This window comes from Mauremys mutica, chromosome 12, assembly GCF_020497125.1.
Source record: "Mauremys mutica isolate MM-2020 ecotype Southern chromosome 12, ASM2049712v1, whole genome shotgun sequence".
NCBI lineage: Eukaryota > Metazoa > Chordata > Testudines > Geoemydidae > Mauremys > Mauremys mutica.
The window spans coordinates 9,976,417-9,999,650 of NC_059083.1; the positions used below are offsets into that span (position 1 = coordinate 9,976,417).

The window sequence follows — 23,234 nt, forward strand, 5'->3', positions numbered from 1 at the left end:
AGCAACAGTGCAGAAGTGAAGGTGGCATGGTCTGGGGGAGGGGGCAACCTGAAGGGATGTGTGATATGGGCAACTGCCCAGGGCACTGGTCAAGAGGGAACCCCCTCTACCACCCCCCAAACCGCCAGCTCAAGGCCCTTTTTAACCTCCAAGTGCTGGACCTGGAGCCAGGGAGGGGCAGGGCTGGGAGTTCCCCAGGCAGGGGCTCCTAGTGCGTGCCAGGCTCTAGCTGCTAGTTCTAGGTGGGCTGGGGAGGAACAGGACTTCGTCCCCTCCATGGCTGCTCCCAGGGCCAGATCAGACCCACTTCCAAGAACCTCCCCCAGCAGCAGAAAGCTCTGTGGCTGCCGGCTGGGAGCCCAGCTCTAAAGGTAGTGCCACTGCCAGTAGCAGTGCAGGAGTAAAGGTGGCAGTACTATGACACCCCACCCCATGACCCTTTTTTGGGATGGGATCCACACAGTTACAACATGGTGACATTTCAGATTTAAATAGCTAAAACTGAAATTTAAGATTTATTTTTTTTTAAATCCCATGACTGAAATTTACCAAAATGGACAGTGAATTTGGTAGGGCCCTACCCATGGGACTAAACACAGGGTACTTCACGTTACAGAAACAAAATGTGCATCCTCAGCTGCACAGTTTATATCACGGCAGCTTCTTTCTGGCAGATCCATTTGAGCTCAGCATCACACATCTCAGACTGAATCCGGCTGCCTCTTATCCAGCCGCAGCTGTTCCCAGCAGCAGAGCCTGAGATTGAGAAGCTGCAGAGTTAAAGAAAGTCAGTGTCATTGTGGGTCTCTGTAACAAGGAAAGGCCCAGAGGTGAGTCTTTCCTCCCTTTACCCTGATGGGAAGCTTGGCTCTGGTGTTGTCCTTCATCACTGTAACTTTCCTGCAGAGCATCAGTGGAGAAGACGTCCCAGGATGTGAGATGCGTTAGGGCAGCAGCTCTCAACCTTTCCAGACTATGACCCCCTTTCAGGGTCTGATTTGTCTTGTGTACCCCCAAGTTTCACCTCACTTAAAAATACAAATGTCACAGCCACTAGTACTGAAACCTTGCTGACTCTCATTTTTACCATAAGATTATAAAATAAATCAATTGGAATAGAAGTATTGTACTTAAATGTCAGTGTATAGTCTATAGGGCAGTATAAACAAGTCAATGTCTCTATGAAATTGACTTCCACCTTTTCATGTTCTCTGTATGTATAAATATCTCCTGTCTGTGTGTTCCATTCTATGCATCCGAAGAAGTGAGCTGCAGCTCACGAAAGCTCATGCTAAAATAAATTTGTTAGTCTTTAAGGTGCCACAAGTACTCCTGTTCTTTTTATGAAATTGTAGTTTGTGCTGACTTCACTAGTGCTTTTTATGTAGCTTGTTGTAAAACTAGGCAAATATCTAGATGAGTTGATGTACCCACTGGAAGACCCTTGTGTACCCCCAGGAGTATGTGTACCCCTGGTTGAGAATCAGAGTTAGGAGATCTGTGGCAAGGAATGAACTAGGGTGAGTCTCATGGGGTTGGTGACCTGGTACTTGTTCATTGGAAGTGCCACCTTGATCTCCTGCATCTCGGCATTCCTTTAAAAACAAAGGCTGATGGGAGAGAGGAAACTGGCACTGTGTGACCTGGGTAATGGGACAACGGCAGGGAGCCTGAAGACTTGTCCAGATGAACTGTTAGGGCTGGATTCACAAAGGGACTTAAGGGGCTAACAGCCACTTCAGGCACCTCCATCCCAGAGCCACGTCCCCCTGGGATTCACTAAACCCCGGCTCGGCTGCCACCAAACCCTGGAGGTGCCTGAACTCGCTCAGTGCCTCAGTCTTCTGAGTAAAAGTTTACTGGGGGTCTGCCCCTGAGCACATGCGCTGCTCCCTCCCTCTGGGCTGCTGGCTGCCTAAGCCCCAGTGTGATCCATGAGCCTGACTTGCCTTGGGGCCCCAAGCCCGTTCAAAGGACCTGTACCAGCTTGGGCCCCACAGGCGAGCGCCCACAAACTGGCAGGAAGGAGCAAGCACTTCCCGGTAATGTTAAGCCCAGGGGTTTGGGCACTGAGCTGGAAAGGGAGACCCCAGCTCAAGTCCCCCCTGTAGCTGGGTAGGAGAAGGGGTTTGAACAGGGGTCTCCCACCTCTTAGGAGCAGCCTCTCACCATTGAGCTGGGGATAGTCTGAGGTGTGTGTGGGGGGGAATCCCCTTATTCTCTCCTGTTAACACTGTTCCAGCCTGGGGATAGAGCGACTGGAGCAGACAGACTAAATGTCACCTCAGGGCATGATGCAGAGAGATGGTTTCTAGCCCCCATCAGTGACGGCTGCTTGGAGCAGCTGGGCCTGGCACCCGCAAGGGGAGAGGCAATTCCTGATTTAGTCCCCAGTGGAGCACAGGATCTGCCCCAAGAGGTGAATGGAGCTGGACTGCCCGGTAACAGTGCCCACAGGGTAATGACATTTAGCCTCCCTGGAGGGGACATAATACCAAACCAGCCCACAACAGTCACATTTCACTTCACAAAGGGGAACCACACAAGCACGAGGACACTTCTTGGATGGAAATTGCACAGAGCTATTACCAGGATAAAATGCCTCCTAGCCGCATGGAGACTACTTAAAAACACCATCAGAGAGGCTCAGACTAGGGGCTTGTCTACACTTACAGCACTGCAGTGAAGACACTCCCTACCCTGACCAGAGAGCTTCTCCCATCAGCGTAGTCAATCCACCTCCCCAAGAGCAGTAGCTATGGTGACAAGAGAAGTGCTCCCGTCAACATAGTACTGTCTACACTGGGGGTGAGGTCAAGATACCCTCATCGTACGGGAGGGTGGATTTTTCACACCCTTGAGTAACATAGTTATACTGTCATAAGTCTGTAGTGTAGCCCAGGGCTAAATGTGTACCCCAAATAAAAGAAGACAGGAGGAGGACCAAAAAAAATGCCACCCTGGCTAAACAGCAGAGTAATGGAGGTCATTAGAGGCAAAAAGCACCTTTTAAAATTTGGAAGTCAAATCCTAATAAGGAGAATAGGAAGGAGCCAAATTCCAGCAAGAGAATTGTAAAATATAAGGAAACAGGCCAAGGAAGAGTTTGAGAAGCAACTTCTAAAGATGCAAAAACTAACCAAAAAAATGTAAGTACATTAGAAGCAGGAAGCCTGCCAAACTGACAGTGGTTGTGTGCAGTGTTATTGTAGCTGTGTCAGTCCCAGGCTATTAGAGAGACAAGGTGGGTGAGGTAATAGCTTTGTCCAATAAAAGATATTACCTGGCCCACCTTAGCTCTCTAAACAGACAGTGGGGCCACTAGATGACTAAGGTGTTAGAGCAACAAAGAATCCTGTGGCACCTTATAGACTAACAGACGTTTTGCAGCATGAGCTTTCGTGGGTGAATACCCACTTCTTCGGATGCAAGAAGAGGAGCACTCAAGGGAGACAAGGGCATTGCAGAGAAACTAAATGAATTCTTTGCATTGGTCTTCACTGCAGAGGATGTGGGGAATATACCCACATCAGAGCTATCCTTTTCTGGTGACAAATCTGAAGAACTGTCCCAAACTAATGTGTCAATAGAAGAGATTTTAGAACAAATTAATAAATTAAACTAATGTAAATAAGTCACCAGCACCAGAGGGGATTCACCCATAAGTTCTGAAGGAACTCCCATATGAAATTAGGGAGCTACTACATCTGGCATGTAACCTCTCATTGAAATCAGTCTCTGAACCACATGACTGGAGGATAGCTAATGCAACACCGATTTTTTAAAAAGGCTCCAGAGGCGATCCTGGCAATTATGGGCTGGTAAACCTAACTTCAGTACTAGGCAAATTTGTTGAAAATATCATAAAGAACAAATATCAGACATGTAGATGAACATGATTTGTTGGGGAAGAGTCAACACGGCTTTTGTAAAGGGAAATCATGCCTCACCAATTTATTAGAATTGTTTGAGGGAGTCAACAAGCATATGGACAAGGGTGATCAGTTAATACAGGGATCGGCAACCTTTGGCACGTGGCTCGCCAGGGTAAGCGGGTTTGTTTACCTGCCATGTCCGCAGGTTCGGCCGATCACAGCTCCTGCTGGCCGCGGTTTGCCGCTCCAGGCTAATGGGGGCTGCAGGAAGCGGTGGCCAGCACATTCCTCATCCTGTGCCGCTTCCTGCTTACCCTAGTGGGCCGCGCACCAAAGGTTGCCAATCCCAGAGTTAATACATAGTTGGACTTTCAATAAGGTCCCTCACCAAAAGCTTTTAACCAAAGTAAGCTGTCATGGGATAAGAGAGAAAGTCCTATCATGGATCAGTAACTGGTTAAAAGATAGAAAACAAAGAACAGGAATAAATGCTCAGTTTTCACAATGGAAAGAGGAAAATAGCTGTGTCCCCTAAGGATAAGTACAGTTATATCCATATGCAAGTGCTTCTACCACTACAGCTTATGCCAGCTCCCCTGATCAGCATAAGCTACACTGCAATAAGCGCAGGTACATTGGTATAACTGCAGCTACACTAGGGCCTTTACTGGCACACCTATGTTAGGAAAAATACCCTTAACTGACGTGGTTACACTGATAACACTTTTCAGTGTAGACCAGGCCTTAAACCGACGTAGGACGTTTAACATCAGCAAGTTATACAATGGGAGCTTTTCCCAAACATCTCAAACAGTAAACGTCAGGCAGCACTCACCGCACTGGATCTAACGGGGAACCATCCACCCAGGTCCATTTCCCCCCCGGGAGTGTCCCTTTAAGGCCAATCCAGATGTAGTTGGCATCTTGTACAACATCCTGTATGAAATCCTGTGAGGTGCAAAGCAGAGCAGGTTGTGGGGGGTGAATATCCTGTAACATGCTTGAATTCCCTTAGCGATTCCGTTAAATGCCTGCTCTTAGCTTCCATGGCTCTGCCCATAACACCAGCAGGAGACCCCCCAGCACCTGAGTTAGTTCACCCTCTCCCCTGGGCGGGCAGGGTCCCAGTGCAGGGAAATGTGGCTCTCTCTATGCAGACATGGTAGTGCCAGCACCAGTCCTTGGTGTCACAGGGTGAGCTGGCCCTTTAAGGGAGTCCTGGGTTCAGCCTCACCTGGGACTAGGTGCCCCTGGACTCAGAGGCAAAGGTGATGACCAGGAACCAGATCTGGTGGGGCTGTGAGGGCAGCCAGTCAAGGCAGGGCGAGATTTGATGGGGTAGGAGGTTTGTGTGAGTAGCTCTATGGAGAATGGCTCTGCTGAGCTCCCAGACATGGCTCAGGGGGGCAGACCCTGCAGGAGCCAGCTGGGCAGTCTGGGGTGGGAACGCTGAGGGGTTCTTGTTCTGAACTGTTTGTTAATCAGCCAGATGCCCCAGAAGGGGAGAAAACACCCCAGTGTGGAGTTTGATTAACTGAGGGGGGGCGCGAGGAGAAATGAGGCGGGGGGGGGGGTAGAGTCAGGCTACACTGGGATTGTGACACACGTCTCTCTCCAGCTGGAGTTTGATGAGCCTGTATTTTTTGTTACCATCTCCTCCTGGTTCTGGATCACAAGCATGCGAGAGCTCTTCCCCGAGCAGTCGTCACGGCTCCCAGTCCAGTTTTTACGCTCCTTAGACAGCCAGTAGCACTTGTCCCCATGCAGCAGCCAGTCCCTGGGGCAGAGTTTGCACCCGGAGCCCTCTGGAGGGAGAGATGGGAACAGAGACGTCATTAATTCTGAAAATTCAAATGATGGCTGGGTGAAAATGCTTGTTCAAAGTTGTTTTTTAATGGAAAATTGCATTTTGACCAAAAGGCAAGTTTTTATTTTGATTGCCATTTTTCATTTTTTGATGGGAGGAGTGGACTTAAAATGGAAATACTGCTTTTGAGGGTGGGAGGGAGGATTTCATTCAGTTTTGGAGGGGAAATAAACATTTACTCTTAACATTTCCCCCCTTTGGAAAAGAGGGGGTGTGATGGTGCTGCCCGTAGGAGCCAGCTGAGGTCACTCAATCAGGGTGAACTGCAAACCAAACGGGGCAGACAAACCCCAAACACTGGTGGATGTTCCAATACTTAGATTTACCAACCAGCACAGAACAGCTTCTGTAGTACCTCACTGGTTACTCAGAAGTCCAAACAACGCAGTTTCCTTAAAGTACCCAGCCTCAGGCCTCCGTCCAGACACACCTGTCAGATATGATGATGATACCTGAAAATCTTATTTCATCATATAAAAGAAAAGGTTCTTCCAACCCCAAAGGATCAGCCACATACCCAGGTCCAATTATAATTTAGACCTTACCCAAAATACACGCTATTAGCCAATTCTTATTAACTAAGCTAAAATGTATTTTAAAAAGAAAAGAAAAAGAGTGTTGGTTACAAGATCAATATACAGACAGACTTGAATTCAATTCTTGAGGTTCAGGTACATAGCAGAGGTGAGCTTGTAGTTGCCAAAAGTCCTTTCAGATATAGTTCATAGGTTATAGTCCAATGTCCATATTTATCAGAGGGGTAGCTTAAGCTTAACCTTGTGGCTTAAGGTTTCCCCCTCTTGAAACCCAAAGCAGATCTGAGATGAAGTAGGATCATGTCCCAGGATTCTTATACATTTCCAGCAGCCTTTCGGCCTGAGAAAACAATACGCTTAACTCCTTTTCCCAAACAGCCTGGCAATTAGTACATGGTAATTTTTCCATTAAACAGTTTAAATACAGGTTACCACAATACTACTATTTCTCTCAAGTATCTTCCTAAATGTTAATATTCCTTTTTTGATCTTTGAATCAAAGCTATAGTGATAGACAAGACTTGTTTGCTCATATCACAAGACCTGAGCAAACATCTACCCTTCTACCTCTAACAATGCAGACTTGCATTTCAAAGCTCTATTCATTTACATATCTTCCTAACCAGTTTCTACAGTTCACCCATGGGTCAGGTCAGTCTGAGTTAATTAACTCTTTCTGGCCCTGTCACCTTTCAATAAAATATTATTTTACATTCATAACGTCACAGGGGGAGAACTTTCATTTTTCTGCTTCCTTCAAAGAACATCAAACTGTCATTTCTTTTCATCTTTTTCATGAACTAGGTTTACAATGTATCAGCTCTAGTTCTAGACATTGCTGGATTCCCCTACAGTTGTGGAAAAAGTAAGGCTGTCGATTAGCAGTTAATTTTTTTGAGTTAATCGTGTGAGTTAACTGCAATTTAAAAAATTAATCTCACTATTAAACAATAGAATACCAATTGAAATTTATTAAATATTTTTGGATGTTCTTCTGCATTTTCAAATACATTGATTTCTATTACAACACAGGATACAAAGTCTACAGTGCTCACTTTACAATATTATTTTTTATTACAAATATTTGCCCTGTAAAAATGATAAAAAAAGTATTTTTCAATTCACCTCATATAAGTACTTTAGTGCAATCTCTTTATCGTAAAACTGCAATTTACAAATGTAGATTTTTGTTGTTGTTACATAACTGCACTCAAAACCAAAACAATGTAATACTTTATAGCCTGCAAGTCCATTCAGTCCTACTTTTTGTTCAGCTAATCGCTAAGACATACAAGTTTGTTTACATTTACGGGAGATACTGCTGACTGCTTCTTATTTACAATGTCACCTGAAAGTGAGAACAGGCATTCGCATGGCACTTCCGTAGCCGGCATTGCAAGGTATTTACATGCCAGATGTGCTAAACATTCATGTGCCCCTTCATGCTTTGGCCCCCCATTCCATACTTCCATGCTGATAATGCTCGTTAAAAAAATAAATCCATAAATTAAATTTGTGACTGAACTCCTTGGGGGAGAATTGTATGTCTCCTGTTCTGTTTTACCCACATTCTGCCATATATTTCATGTTATAGCAGTCTCGGATGATGACCCAACACATGTTCATTTTAAGAACACTTTCACAGCAGATTTGACAAAACGCAAAGAAGGTACCAATGTGAGATACAGCACTGAACCCAAGGTTTAAGAATCTGAAGTGCCTTCCAAAATCTGAGAGGGACGGGGTGTGGCGCATGCTTTCAGAGGTCTTAAGAGAGCAACACTCTGATGTGGAAACTACAGAACCCAAACCACGAAAAAAGAAAATCAATCTTCTGCTGGTGGCATCTGACTCAGCTGAAGAAAAGGAACATGCGTCAGTCTGCTCTGCTTTGGACCATTATCGAGCAGAACCCGTCATCAGCATGTCTTCTGGAATGGTGGTTTAAGCATAAAGGGTGACATGAATCTGGCTGCAACAGTGTTATGTGAATGTCTGTTCTCACTTTCAGGTGGCATTGTAAACAAGAAGCAGGAAGCATTATCTCCTGCAAATTGTAACCAAGCTTGTTTGTCTGAGCAATTGGCTGAAGTAGGACTGGGTGGACTTGTAGGCTCTAAAGTTTTACACTGCTTTATTTTTGAATGCAGTTATTTTTTGTACATAATTCTGCATTTGTAAGTTCAACTTTCATGATAAAGAGATTGCACTACAGTACTTGTATTAGGTGCAAATATTTGTAATAAAAAATATAAAGTGAGCACCGTACACTTTGTATTCTGTTGTAATTGAAATCAATATATTTGAAAATGTAGAAAATAAAAAAAAATTAAATAAATAATATTCTATTATTGTTTAACAGTGCGATTAATTATGATTAATATTTTTAATTGCGCAATGTACTAGTGAGGGCTTTTCTCAGGGTCAGCACTCAAACAGCCAGGCACACTGTAGGTCCAGACTGCAGGGTGCTGGCAGAATTGGGAGGCCAGAGAGGAGAGAATTCACTCAAAGTCGTTACATAGAGTTGCTCTTACTAAAGATCTTGTCTGACTCAGTCACAAGTTCTGGGCTCAATGCAGGAATCACTGGGTGGGAGGAATCTCTGGCTTGGTGCATTCAAATGTAGTTCCTTGGGCTGGGGGTTGACTATGTCAGCTTATAAAAGCTGAACAGAGACGGACTCAGGCTGTTCCCCAATAGGAAACCTCAAGGGAAACTCACTGTTGAAACAAATAATAGGGGTGACTGAGAAGGAGGGACACCCCCGACTAAGGCAGAACTGAACCCAGAGACCCAACCTGGCAGCTGGGGGCGCTGTACCTCTGCCGGTGTCACGATTCAGCTGAGAGTTAAAAGCAAGGTCCCATTATTGTCATTACAAATCCTATGGCTCTTCTGTAATGGTGGAGGTCTGAGTCGGGTCAAATTACAGTTTGGGGGACAAGAATTTGCCTCCCTCAAATGCCCTGTGAAATTCCAATAGGGGAGTGGATTCTGCTACCATTCCCCTAAGACAGGGGTGGCCAACCTGAGCCTGAGAAGGATCCAGAATTTACCAATGTCCATTGCCAAAGAGCCACAGTAATATGTCAGCAACCCCCCCATCAGCTCCCCCCTGCTCCCAGCACCTCCCACCCACCAGCAGCCCCACCTATCAGCACCTCCCGCTCCCTTCCCGCACCTTCTGATCGGCTATTTCATGGCATGCAGGAGGCTCCCGAGGAGGGAGAGTGGGAGGAGTGTGGGCACGGCAGGCTGAGGGGAGGGGGAGAGTGGGGGCAGGGCCTGTGGCAGAGCCAGGGGCTGAGCAGCGAGCACCCTCCCTGGCACATTGGAAAGTTGGTGTCTGTTCCCTGTCTTTTAACCAGTTCTCAATCCATGAAAGGACCTTCCCTTTTATCCCATGACAACTTAATTTATGTAAGAGCCTTTGGTGAGGGACTTTGTCAAAGGCTTTCTGGAAATCTAAGTACACTAAGTCCACTGGATCCCCCTTGTCCACATGTTTGTTGACTCCTTCAAAGAACTCTAATAAATTAGTAAGACACAATTTCCCTTTACAGAAACCATGTTGACTTTTGCCCAACACTTTATGTTTTTCTATGTGTCTGACAATTTTATTCTTAACTATTGTTTCGACTTATTTGCTCGGTACCGACGTTAGACTTACCGGTCTGTAATTGCCGGGATCACCTCTAGAGCCCTTTTAAATATTGGTGTTACATTAGCTATCTTCCAGTCATTGGGTACCGAAGCTGATTAAAAGGACAGGTTACAAACCTTAGTTAATAGTTCTGCAACTTCACATTTGAGTTCTTTCAGAACTCTTGGGTGAATGCCATCTGGTCCCGGTGACTTGTTAATGTTGAGTTTATCAATTAATTCCAAAACCTCCTCTAGTGACACTTCAATCTGTGACAGTTCCTCAGATTTGTCACCTACAAAAGCCGGCTCAGGATTGGGGATCTCCCTAACACCCTCAGCCGTGAAGACTGAAGCAAAGAATCCATTTAGTTTCTCTGCAATGACTTTATCGTCTTTAAGCGCTCCTTTCGTATCTTGATCATCGAGGGGCCCCACTGGTTGTGTATGTACTTAAAAAACATTTTGTTATTACCTTTTGAGTTTTTGGCTAGCCATTCTTCAAACTCCTCTTTGGCTTTTCTTATTACATTTTTATACTTAGTTTGGCAGTGTTTATGCTCCTTTCTATTTACCTCACTAGGATTTGACTTCCACTTTTTAAAGGATGCCTTTTTATCTCTCACTGCTTCTTTTACGTGGTTGTTAAGCCACGGTAGCTCTTTTTTAGTTCTTTTACTGTGTTTTTTAATTTGGGGTGGACATTTAAGTTGGGCCTCTACTATGGTGTCTTTAAAAAGCATCTGTGCAGAGCTTGCAGGGATTTCACTTTAGTCACTGTACCTTTTAATTTCTGTTTAACTAACACCCTCATTTTTGCATAGTTCCCCCTTTTGAAATTAAATGCCGCAGTGTTGGGCTGTTGAGATGTTCTTCCCATCACAGGGATGTTGAATGCTATTGTATTATGGTCACTATTTCCAAGCGGTCCTGTTATAGTTACCTCTTGGACCAGCTCCTGTGCTCCACTCAGGATTAAATCTAGCGTTGCCTCTCTCCTGGTGGGTTCCCGTACCAGCTGCTCCAAGAAGCAGTCATTTAAAGCAGGGGTCGGCAACCTTTCAGAAGTGGTGTGCCGCGTCTTCATTTGTTCACTTTGATTTAAGGTTTCGTGTGCCGGTCAGGTTTTTTAGAAGGTCTCTCTGTACAAGTCTATATATTATATAACTAAACTAGTGTTGTATGTAAAATAAACAAGGTTTTCAAAATGTTTAAGAAGCTTCATTTAAAATTAAATTAAAATGTTGATCTTACGCCACCGGCCTGCTCAGCCCGCTGGTGGTCTGGGGTTCTGTTCACCTAGGCTGGCAGCGGGCTGAGGGGGCCTGCGGCCGGGACCCCAGCTGGGAAGGGGCCTGCAGCCAGGACCCTAGTTGGGAAAGATCTGGCAGCCAGAACCCCAGACTGGCAGCGGGCTGTGTGGGGCCGGCCACCAGGACCCCAGCTGGGAAGGGTCCGGCCGCCAGAACCCCAGACCGGCAGCGGGCTGAGCGGCTCATTCCACTGCCGCTCAGGGGTTCCATCCACCGGCTCCTGCCAGCCGGAATCCTGGCTGCCGGACCCGCTAAGCCCGCTGCCAGTCTGGGGTCCCGGCCCTGCCCACATACATTGGATACCTACCTTCTCCCTGGTTCTGGCCCATTCTCTTCCTCTCTCTCTGCACTGAGCTGAGGGTGGGTGTGCACTGAGCACAGGGCTGGGGGTTGGGATATAGGGTCTGGCCAGGAGCTAGAATGAGGGAGGGGGCTCAGGGTTGGGGCAGGAGGTTTGGGTGTGGGGGCACTTACCTGGGCAGCTCCCATTTGGTGTGAGGGGTGCAGGTGGGAATGTGTGTGTGTGGGGGGGGGTGCAGGCGCTCCCATTTGGTGCTCAGGGTAGGGGTGAGGATGTGGGGGATGCAAGAGTCAGGATGTCGGGGGTGCATGGGGTGTGGCGGAGCTGGGTATGTGGGGGATGTGCAAGAGTCAGGGCAGAGGGCTGGGGGCATGTGAGGGAGGTGCAGGTGTCAGGGCATGGGGTGTGGGGGGCCTGGGTATGTGTGGGGGTGCCAGAGTCAGGGCTGGGGTCATGGGAGCGGTGAAGGAGTCAAGCAGAGGGCTGGGTATGTATGAGGGGGGTACAGGGCTCAGGGCAGGAGCCTGGGGTGTGTGCGGGGTGCAGGGCTTAGGGCTGGGTGTGGGGGGGGGATCGACTCAGGGCAGGAGTCTGGGGTGTGTGCGGGGTGCAGGGCTTAGGGCAGAGGGCCGGAGGTGCGTGTGTGGGAGTCAGGGCAGGGGGCTGGAGGGGATATGCCCCTATTCCACCCCACCCTTCCCCAAGGCCCTGCCTCCATTTCTTCTCTGCCTTCGCTGGGAGCAGCGAGCAGGCTGACTCTGCTCCTTCCCAACCCCTCCCTCGCAAGGGCCATCCAGGGGCGGCTCTACGAATTTGGACGCCCCAAGCAGTCATGCGAGGGAGGTGCACCGGAGCCCCGGGAGCAGCGGACCTCCCGCGGGCATGACTGTGGAGGGTCCGCTGGTCGCGCGGCTCGGCTGGACCTCCCGCAGCTGCGGACGGTTCGCAGGTCCGGCGGCTCTGCTTGAGCTGCCGTAGGCGTGCCTGCGGGAGGTCCAGCCGAGCCGCGCGACCAGCGAACCGTCCGCAGTCATGCCCGCGGGAGGTCCACTGGAGCCGCGGGACGAGCGCCCCCTCTGCAATCATGCCTGCGGCAGGTCCGCTGCTCCCGGGGTTCCGGTGGACCTGCCGCAGGCATGACTGCGGGAGGTCCGCCGGACCCGCCTGCTGACCCTGCCGGCAAATGCCGCCCCACGCGCGTGCTTGCCGCGCTGGGGTCTGGAGCCGGCCCTGGGGCCTTCAGCTGATCAGCCAGCAGCGGAGGAGGGGCAGAAACCCAGCACACTACAGGAAGAGGCAGGGGAGCCGGCAGGACCAAGCTTCTGCCCCCTGCCCCTGGCCCCCACAGGAGGGGACACGGGGGCAGAGGACCAAGAAGAGCAGGCCAGGCCGGGCCGGGCTGGATTTTTAGTGGAACGGTGCTGCCTCCGGCAGGCAGCAGCATGCCATTAAAAATCAGTTCGCGTGTCATCTTGGCACATGTGCCATAGGTTGCCTACCCCTGATTTAAAGTACCGGTATCCAGAAATTTTCTCTGCATTTCGTCCTGAAGTGAAATGTTCCCAGTCAATATGGAGATAATTGAAATCCCCCACTATTATTGGGTTCTTAATTTTGAAAACCTCTCTAATTTCCCTTAGCATTTCATCATCACTATTACTGTCCTGGTCAGGTGGTTGAGAATAGATCCCTAATGTTATATTCTTATTAGAGCATGAAATTTCTATCCATAGAGATTCTATGGAACATGTGGATTCACTTAAGATTTTTACTTCATTTGATTCTACATTTTCTTTCACATATAGTGCCACTCCTCCCCCTGCACGACCTGTTCTGTCCTTCCGATATATTTTGTACCCCGGAATGATTGTGTCCCATTGATTGCTCTCAGTCCACCAGGTTTCTGTGATGCCTATTATATCAATATCCTCCTTTATCACAAGGCACTCTAGTTCACCCAGCTTATTATTTAGACTTCTAGCATTTGTGTACAAGCACTTTAAAAACGTGTCGCTGTTTAGTTGTCTGCCCTTTTCTGATGTATCAGATTCTTTTTTATGTGAATGTTTCTCAGCTGATCTGGCCCTTACACTATCCTCTTCCATCCGCTGCTCCTGACTATAACTTAGAGAATCTCTATCAATAGACTCTCCCCTAAGAGAAGTCTGTGTCCGATCCACATGCTCCTCTGCAGCAGTCGGCTTTCCCCCATCTCTTAGTTTAAAAGCTGCTCTGCAACCTTTTTAATGTTTAGTGCCAGCAGTCTGGTTCCACTTTGGTTTAGGTGAAGCCCATCTCTCCTGTATAGGCACCCCACATCCCAGAAGTTTCCCCAGTTCCTAATGAACATGAACCCCTCCTCTCTACACCATCGTCTCATCCACGCATTGAGACTCTGAAGCTCCGCCTGCCTACCTGGCCCTGCGTGTAGAACTGGGAGCATTTCTGAGAATGCCACCATAGAGGTCCTGGATTTCAGTCTCTTCCCTAGCAGCCTAAATTTGGCCTCCAGGACGTCTCTCCTACCCTTCCCTATGTCACTGTTACCTACATGTACCATGACCACCGGCTCCTCCCCAGCACTACACATAAGTCTGTCTAGATGTCTCAAGAGATCCGCAACCTTTGCACCAGGCAGGCAAGTCACCATACGGTTCTCCTGGTCATCACAAACCCAGCTATCTATATTTCTAATGATCGAATCTCCCATCACTAACACCTGCCTTTCCCTAGTGACTGGCGTTCCCTCCCCCGGAGAGGTAACCTCAGTGCGAGAGGATACCCTAACACCCTTGCCCCCCTTCCCACTCCCCTGCCAAACTCCCTTGAGAAACTCCCTGTTAGCAAAGCTCCCTGGTCGCTTGTGCGCTGCTTTATAAAGGCCTGGCCTGGGTGAGAGCCCCACCCACTGACTAAGGCTCAGGCAATTACCAGAGGCTTCTAGCTTTCAAACCTTCCTTTGAAGCTCACAGCTTCCAACTGCCAGCCACAGCACACAGTCCTTCAAACAACCAAACAACCAACCAGACTGACAAACACAAGCTCAGCACACAGCAAGTAACCCCCAAACACAAACAAACACACACTACAGACAGTCACTTACCCCTGCTGCACACACATAGTAAGACAATCTTTGCCACAAAGCGCTCCCAGCCTAGACATCTGATGTGAAACAGGTGGAGGTAAAGAGGATGACGGCAACAAGGAAAGAGAGAGACAAGCTGGGTAATTCCTGTTCCTGGACTAACTTCCGTTGGTGGAAGATACAAACTAGGAGCTCCACAGAGCTCTTATTCCGGGCTGGGGGAGGAAATCAGAGGAAACCCAAAGAAGAGCTCTGTGGAGCTCCAAAGTTTGTACCTTTCACCATCAGAAGTTGGCCCATGGTTTTGTCTCTCTAACTTTCTGGGACCAACCCGGCCACAACACCACTGCAGCCAACAAGGGAGAGTAACCCAGCCATATTGGTACAGACAAAGGCAGCCACAGCATGTGTCTTGCACCCACCCACTGCGATGGATGAAGTGAAAAAAGACAGAGGCGCTTGGGGTGTATAGCACATCACAACAACACCTAAAGATTTCAAGCATATTAAAAGTTTGTTCCCCCAACCCAACTTAAACATCACCCTGCTGGCTGAACATTGTTCTCCTGCCATAGTTATGAGCAGAATTGATAGAAAATTTTCTGTCCACTTTTCTTGACCCAAAAAATTGCCTTTTTCTTTCAGAATGAAAATCACTGCAGAAAATGTTTCAGTTGAAATTTTCTAGTTTTGGGTTAAAATAAACGTGTTCCCGTGGAAACTGTACATTTCCTCCTACATTTAGCCTCCTTTTCACTGCCCAAGCGGCAGTGTTGCCAACTCTCACATTTAATCACAAGTTTAATTATATTTGATGTTTTTTTCCTTTGAGCCCCAGCTCTTGGAGTCAGGGGATTGTGAGAATTTCACTTTTTTAAAAAAAAGAAAAGTTTGAAAATGTGACTTTAGTGCAACCTAGAAGCTCAGAAACCAGAAAGTGAGTAAGAAAAAAAGAAAAAAAAAACAAACCCCAAACCACAAAAGTGTTATTCTTCTAAAATCATATGATTTTTGAGGGCCTGACTAATGGGTTTTTTTGAGCAGCAGGGGATGGCAGTGCCAGAGTGGTGTAAATAAAGGGACCTCGGTGCAAATGAGAATCTGGCCCATTGTATTTCAGGCTGACAGTGTCCCTTTAACATGGTGACGGGGTTTTCAGTCACAGGGAGAGTCCTGCAAACTCTTCCAGGGAGAGTGACTCGTGGTTCTGGGACAGTAGGAGCCAGGGTTACCTGCCAAGCTGCCATTGTGGGGTTCACACAGAATTGATTTCAAGCGAGACTGGAAATCCTCCAGGCAGGAGCTGCATTCAGTGCTACTGACGATTCTGGCACCATCATTCTCTGATGCGTTTGTAGCTCCTCTGGTCTGTCCTTCACATGAGACGTGCAACTGGGAAACTTCAAAACAGCGTCACAGTCACTTCTAAGGCAACTATTTAGGGATTAAAAACCAGCCTGCAGAGGGTGTAAAATCAAGGTTCCATCGCAGCTAGGCCAGGGGCAGAGAGAGAAACTCATTCCCTACACCTGTAAGCAGGGTCTGCATGAGCTCTCCCCTGATACTTAGTGATGAACTGGGGGAAAGACCTCAGGAGCAGAATGTATTTGCATAGACACGCCTACTCTGCCTAGGCATTCAGCAGACAGACCCGCTTTGCCAAAGTGACCAATTTTGGCTGGTGCTGGGTTATAAATTGCTCTAGTGTTGTGGGAATGGGGCATTGGTCGGTGCTATACTTGGCTGGTTCAGCAACTAGGGTGACCAGATGCCCCAATTTTATAGGGACAGTCCCGATTTTTGGGTCTTTTGCTTATATAGGCTCCTATTACCTCCCCACCCCCGTCCGGATTTTTCACATTTGCTGTCTGGTCACCCTAGCAGCAACTCATGGTATCAGATGCCATCGAGTGGTCAAGGGACATCTATTTAGAACACATCACCGGACAACGGCAATACCAGGAGAGAGGAGCTGGAGTGCCATTGAGAAGCGAAGTCAGGAAAGTAACGGAAATACTTCTCTCATGGATTGTATTTACTGAGAGACAACCTAGCCTAAATTCTCAACTGCTGTGGGATAACCTACACTCATTGCTATATATGCTTTTGCAAGCTACTCTTAGTGTAACCTTTTATGAGTGATGTATCTGAATATTTGGGTGCTAATATCTAAACTGTATTGTTACCTTTATTAACCTAAATTTGGGATATTGCAGATTATGGACTCTATGTATTTTATGATTTTTAAACCAAACTTTGTATTTTTGGATAATTTAAGCATTATACCCAGATGTACAGACCCTCTTTCCTTAACCTGTGTTATTGGATACTTTTAACATTAGCTTTAATAAAAATGTTTAAATTTGAACGCAGGATAATGAAATGTTGTTCTCCTGATTGTCCAGTTAAAGGGCAGCAGAACTGTACTTAGCCTGCCCTGATTGAGGAGGTCACCCTCACCTGAACCTCACTTGCTAAGCAGGGAGTCGGGATGCCAAATCCTACTGAGGTTGAGAGTGGGGGTGGAGCGATGACTGTCTGTGGCTTGTGCCTGAAGAGTCAGGGTATGTCTACAGAGCCGTTAAACACCCTGTGGTTGGTCTGTGTCAGCTGCCTTGGGTTTGGGCTGCAGGACTACAAAATGGCAATGTAGGTACACAAGTACAGGGTGCAGAGGGGATCTGCACCTCTGAACTCTGAGTCTTTGTTGACTAAGGATGTGAGTGGGGTGCAGCAGGGGAGTGGTGTGTGGTGTGTATGACAGTGTACCCCATAAGGCTTTATGGAAATATGCTTATGAATGTATATATGACATAACTGGTATATGTTTTATGCTACATATGCTATGTAATATATTTCTGTAAAGGTTATGATCTGCTGAATGTATTAATCCTATTTGTATGCATGTGTCGTTGCTGTATTCGAAGTTATGAATATTGGCTGTGTACTTGCTTGATTTTTAAGTAGCCTTAGTAAAGCATTTGGTCAGCTTCTTTAGAAAGGAATTTGCACATTAAGTGCCCAATCAAGAAGCGCTTAACACACAATGGATCTTGGAAGGCTCCAATCCACATAAGAAGTCTACATGAGAACTTTCAAGGTAACATGCAGACAATGGCTGCTGCCTGTAAAAACTGAGTCATGCGTGGACATGTGACTTGCCCATGTGACTCCAAAACTCCATCTTGGAGCTGGACTTTGCATAGGAGAGAGGAGTGGGTCTCCACCCACAAGAGAAAGTCTATTTAAATCCCTGGGAGACCCGTCCATTTTGGTCTTCAGCTGGCTCAAGAAAGAGTCTCTCCACCCCCAAGGATACCTGAAAGAAACTGGAACAAAGGACAGTAACCACAGGGGGTGTGAGTGATTGCTGGACCCAGACTAGAAGGAGACTAGTCTGTAAAAGGAAGCTTACTGGAATTCCTTTAAGGGTGAGGTTTTTATCTGTATTCAGATTTCTTACTGTATTAGACATAGACTTGCATGTTCTATTTTATTTTGCTTGGTAATTCACTTTGTTCTGTCTTTTATTACTTGGAACCACTTAAATCCTACTTTCTGTATTTAATAAAATCACTTTTTACTTACTAACTAACCCAGAGTATGTATTAATATCTGGGGGAGGGGCAAACAGCTGTGCATGTCTCTCTATCAGTGTTATAGAGGGCGAACAATTTATGAGTTTACCCTGTATAAGCTTTATACAGGGTAAAACAGATTTATTTGGGGTTCAGACCCCATTGGGAGTTGGACATCTGAGTGTTAAAGACAGGAACACTTCTTCAGCTGCTTTCAGTTAAGCCTACAGCTGTTAGGGGACATGGTTCAGACCTGGGTCTGGGTTTGCAGCAGGCTAGCGGGTCTAGCTCAAACCAGGCAGGTCACTGAAGTCCCAAGCTGGGAGGGCAGGAAAGCAGGGACAGAAGTAGTCTTGGCACATCAGTTGGCAGCTCCAAGGGAGTTTCTGTGATTCAGCCCATCACAGCGTGTTAAAAGGGATATTTGTTCGTCATACTTTTACACTGCAAGGTGGGAAACTGAGGCAAAGGACACTGCCCAGAATAGTGGGGTGGGTGTTTGCACTTTCAGTCATGGAGGGGGTGTTTTCCCAAATAAATGCTGGGTTTCCTTTAACTAAAAGTTTTTGTTTGTTGAACAGACACTGTGCTGGCGCGTGAGGGAGTATTGCCTCTTACAGGCACCCAAGGGTGTTTAGTTTTCCCAGATAACTGGGTGGGGGCTCGAGCTGGTTCTGTGTTAAGAGGAACCCCTAGATATTGAACCCGGCCCTTGTTGCTTGTGACACCACACAGCAGAGGGGTTATACACAGACTGGGTGTCCCACTTCCCCTGCATGTGTAACAGTGACCCTGTCCCAGCCAGCTCACACACGTGTCAAGTACTAAGCTCCTAACTGCACTTGCTGGGATAACACCTGACCCGTGGGATAGCGGTTAAGTGTCCAGGATGCCATTCACACACGGACTGGACTTGGCGCTGGGCTCGCAGTGGGGAAGGAGGGGGGAATTCATGGTGCTTAGCTGGACTCTTAGCACCTTGGAGCAGGGGTTGGCTCGTGGTATGTTTAATGAAGCCCTGATCTCGCCTGTGCCTCTCAGTGCAGCTGTACTAGGCTGAGTGAAGTGAGGGCCTGGAACCAACAGTGTGGTATTTCTCTACAACGCAATAACTTTGGAACGCCGCCTCCGACTCATTCTGCCATTCCAGGGACTTTTCTAGGCACCGATGGGAAGAATCCAACTGATTCTGGTGCAAATCGAACACCAAGAAAGCCGGATTCAGGGGAAAATCAGGGCTCCCAGGTTGCCTGGTGCCACAGGCAGAAAGTCTCTCTGGCATCTCCAGCTGTTGCCTGCGTAGATCACAAGCAGCTACTCTGTCTGTAGCCTGGCCTCTAACAGAAATAAGAGCCTTATAGGGATGGCTTGTAGAGGGATGAGGCAGTGGTGGTGGGGAGAAGTAAAGACCTGGAGTGGAGATGGGATTGCAGGGGAAGGTTGCCACCTCTGCGGTACAAATACCCAGGGTGATTCTGAGCCCATAAAGCTGCACAGCTGGCAGCGTGCGCTGAGCACCCGGGCAGATCTCCCAGGACAGCGACCTCAACAAAGGGACAATCCTGGGAAAACCTGGCCAGGGGGCAAACCTAAGAGGGGAAAGTGGGGACCTGGAATGAGGGGAACACTCAGAACCTGCCATGGAGGGTGGGGACAATGTGTGACCCTGGTATGCGGGGAGGGAGGAATGGGGCAGATGTGCAGAACCCCTGACAAGGGAGAAAGGGGGCACAGACACCGCCCCTGGCATGGAGGGGAGAATGGGGGACAATGGTTTGTGGGGCGAGGGATGTGGGGGACACACAGAGCTCTTGTCATGGAAGGGGAAGGATGGGGGACAATGAAATGCGGGGGAGAGGAACATGAGGGGCATATAGATGAGATGAGGGTGGGGGTGGGGATGTAGGGAGTCCCTGAAGTGGTGATGGGGAGGCTGCCAGGAGACCCTGCTGGATGCAGTGAGCTCGACACAAACCGTGCAACTCTCTAGTACAAATAACGTCCGTGTGCCTGTGCTAATGCCTCAGCGGCCTTGAGTTACTCACCCCAGATAGCCAGCGCTACCACCGCTCCCAGCAGGACGAGGCACCCGGCCCCAGACAGCCCGAGGGCCACCCAGATCCAGCGCGGGTACCGAGGGGAACCTGGAAGAGTCGTGTTTGATGACCAGGGGTCCTAGTTTTCTGTGATAAATGCCCCAATCCCAAATTCTCTGATAAAAAAACATAACAATCCTCATTTTTCTGTCATTAAAATGAAACGCTGAACTTTAGTTTTCTGAGCCACAATATATAGAGGTATGAGTTGAACACCATGTTTTATCGATATATTTACAAGTTTTAAACAAGTTTGAAGCTTACCAGGGCCATCAATCATTACAATAACATAAAATTAATAGAATTGCAATTTGTATTTCTTACTTCGATGTCTGTATTCTTTATCTTCAGAATTTTTTTTTAAATGCACAAAAAATAAAGAAAAATTGCTTTTATATTAACATTACTTGTGTACTGAGTTACTCCTGGAGGCTGACATGAAAGTTGAGATGCATTAAAACACACCCCCTGTATGCCGTTGAGTAACCTCTGTACGGCAGAAGCAGTTTATTGGTGTATGTTTAGCTATGTCAATTTAAAGCACATTCAAAAATCAACCACAAGAGGGGGTGGTTGCGCGCATTGAATAAGTGATGCTGGGACTTTCAGTCAAATTTAATGAATAGTTAATATATGGTTTATTTTTTTCACAAAATGTAAAAACTAAAGATTCTCTGTAACCACTCCCCCCCCCCCCCGCAAATACCCTGGTTTTCCAGGGCAAATGGACGTCTAGGGTCCCTGTTGGTGATGCACTGTCAGCCTCCAGCATGAGGAACAATAACACACCTGGGGATGTGTCCCCTCTGGGGCCAGTGCAGCCCCCTCGGTGGGTTATGTTTCTCCTCGCCGCAGCAGGAGCAGCTGCACTCAGAGAACCCCGGAACGCCAGCTCCAAGGGTGTGTGTCTACACTGCTGCCGGGAGGTAGGATTCCAAGCCCGGGTAGACAGACATGCAGTAGCTCTGCTCAAGCTAGCGTGCTACAAACAGCTGTGCGGACAGTGCGGCATGGGCAGTGGCTCAAGCTGGCCACCCGAGCATGGGCTGCCCCATGCAGCAATGTCCACACAGTTATTTTTAACAAACTAGCTCAACCACAGCTAGTCCGTGTCTCTACCTGGGCTGCAGGGTGCTCCCAGCTGCAGGGTGTAGACCTACCCCAGGTGTCTCTCTAGCCTGTGCCCTCCTGCCACTGCCCATCCTGAGAGATACCTGCAGTGACCACCTGATGGCGCTGTGCCACGCTTCCTCCCCTGCCCCCTACACACCCCCTTCCCCTGCAGACTGGAACCTGACCCTGCCCTTTGCTGGGGAACTTCTCCAATATTTGCCTGAAAAATCCCCGTCTCCAAGCATTGAATAATTTCCCAAGCAATTATTCCTGCCTGGCAGCTTGTTAGCTGGGATAGTTGCAGAAAGTGAGCACAAAAGGGGCCCAAACACAACTATGGTTGCGGTTAAAAATTCAAACAAACACATGGGGGGATTTATTGTATCTCCTAGGTCCTGGCCTGGAAAGGAAGGAAAGAATTAACAGCTGTGACCATTGATGTTCACATTAAATTGGTGCAACATTGTCTGGCTACCTCGTCCTTATGGAAAATGCAGCATCAGTCTTCGTTTAGACTAGTAGTTCTCAGACTTTTGTAGTGGTGACCCCTTTCACTTAGCAAGCCTCTTATAAATTAAAAACACTTTTTTATATATTTAACACCATTATAAATGCTGGAGGCAAGGCAGGGTTTGGGGTGGAGGCTGACAGCTCGCAACTCCTCATGCAATAACCTTGCAACTCTTTGAGGGTCCCAACCCCCAGTTAGAGAACCTCTGATTTAGACCAAGATCCTAGGCTCTGGAAACCTCCTAAATGATGATGCACAGTCAGATTTCATAATAAGGCTACAGGGCATTTTCCATTGTCTGTCACAGCAGTGTCAACGTATCCAATTGTTTGTATTCAATGTCCAATGAAAATACACTTACTGGTGGTCAGTCACGCACCGCACCGGTGGATTTATCGGAGCCCTAACATTTAATGGGCGCTTTGTTGGTTTGATACTTTCCCACTGTGCAATGCTGAAGAAAATGCCGGACCTCAATGGTGCTACTCACAGTAGTAAATCCTACACCCACGAGTAAGTATTAGCCAGATCAAGCCCTTAGCAGCGACACTGGAAATACAGGGAGTGTCTTCACTCACTCTCTGCTGCAGGGAGTTGTGCTTCACTCTGTGGATTGTCCGCTCATCCCGGGACACTTTCCCTCATCCCTTCTCTGACATGCGGCGTGTAAAGGCCCAGGCTGGGACTGTCAGAGCCGTCCAGTGGAGTTGGGTGCCAACTCCCAGTAAATTTCAGCTCCTGTGGGTCTATTTGAAGCCCCAGTCACCCCCTGTAATTGCTGCGTTGTGAAAGTGGACGCCCTGGGAGGATGCTCGGTCACTTACCTTGGGGCCCAGCTCCCGGGTGGCGGCCTGGTTGTCTCTGCTTCGGCTGGAGGTTTAATACCGTGTAGCCCTCTTCGTCCTCCATTGGCCAAGCGTCTCCCTGGTTTGATTTCCCAGCAGGTGCTCAGAGGGGGGAAAGGAGGCCCCCCACTAACTGGCCATCTGACGTGGTCTGTGCAGCTCAGGGCTCCCATCAGCACTGACCATTCTTCAAGGGAAACCACACAGGAAATGCAGGTACTGAGCACATATGATCTTAGCTACGTCTTTCTCTCCACCCTCCTCTTGACTGTGCTGGAGACCTGCACTGGTTGGACAGAACAGCTTCGAACACAAGCGGGTCAGGGCCCCTTGGCTAGCCGTGCTGAACCGGGTTTCAAACTGATGCAAGTTCACCCTGCCTCGTAAATCATTTCCACAGAGATATTCTTAGGTACCAAGCCAGTTCTTCCCAGTTTAGCCCTCAGAAGCAGTGCATTCTGGGAAACTC

General features: G+C 47.9%; 3 protein-coding genes across 3 annotated transcripts in view; 1 reads left to right on the plus strand and 2 right to left on the minus strand.

Annotated features, from left to right (window-relative positions):
• The window catches only part of LOC123345648 (protein S100-A16-like), a 643,389-nt gene that overhangs the window by 350,724 nt on the left and 269,431 nt on the right, over nt 1-23,234 (plus strand). The window lies entirely within an intron of this gene.
• LOC123345636 (C-type lectin domain family 2 member D-like) overlaps nt 1-23,234 on the minus strand; it is a 348,976-nt gene that overhangs the window by 97,740 nt on the left and 228,002 nt on the right. The gene's annotated exons all lie outside the window — the stretch shown is intronic.
• On the minus strand, nt 647-22,829 carry LOC123345880 (killer cell lectin-like receptor subfamily F member 1). Its single transcript, XM_044982935.1, has 6 exons — nt 22,745-22,829; nt 20,246-20,344; nt 15,855-16,022; nt 5,526-5,680; nt 4,711-4,823; nt 647-770 (listed from the first exon to the last, which is right to left on the minus strand). Exons 1-6 carry the CDS (start codon nt 22,827-22,829, stop codon nt 647-649), a joined length of 744 nt encoding a protein of 247 aa, XP_044838870.1.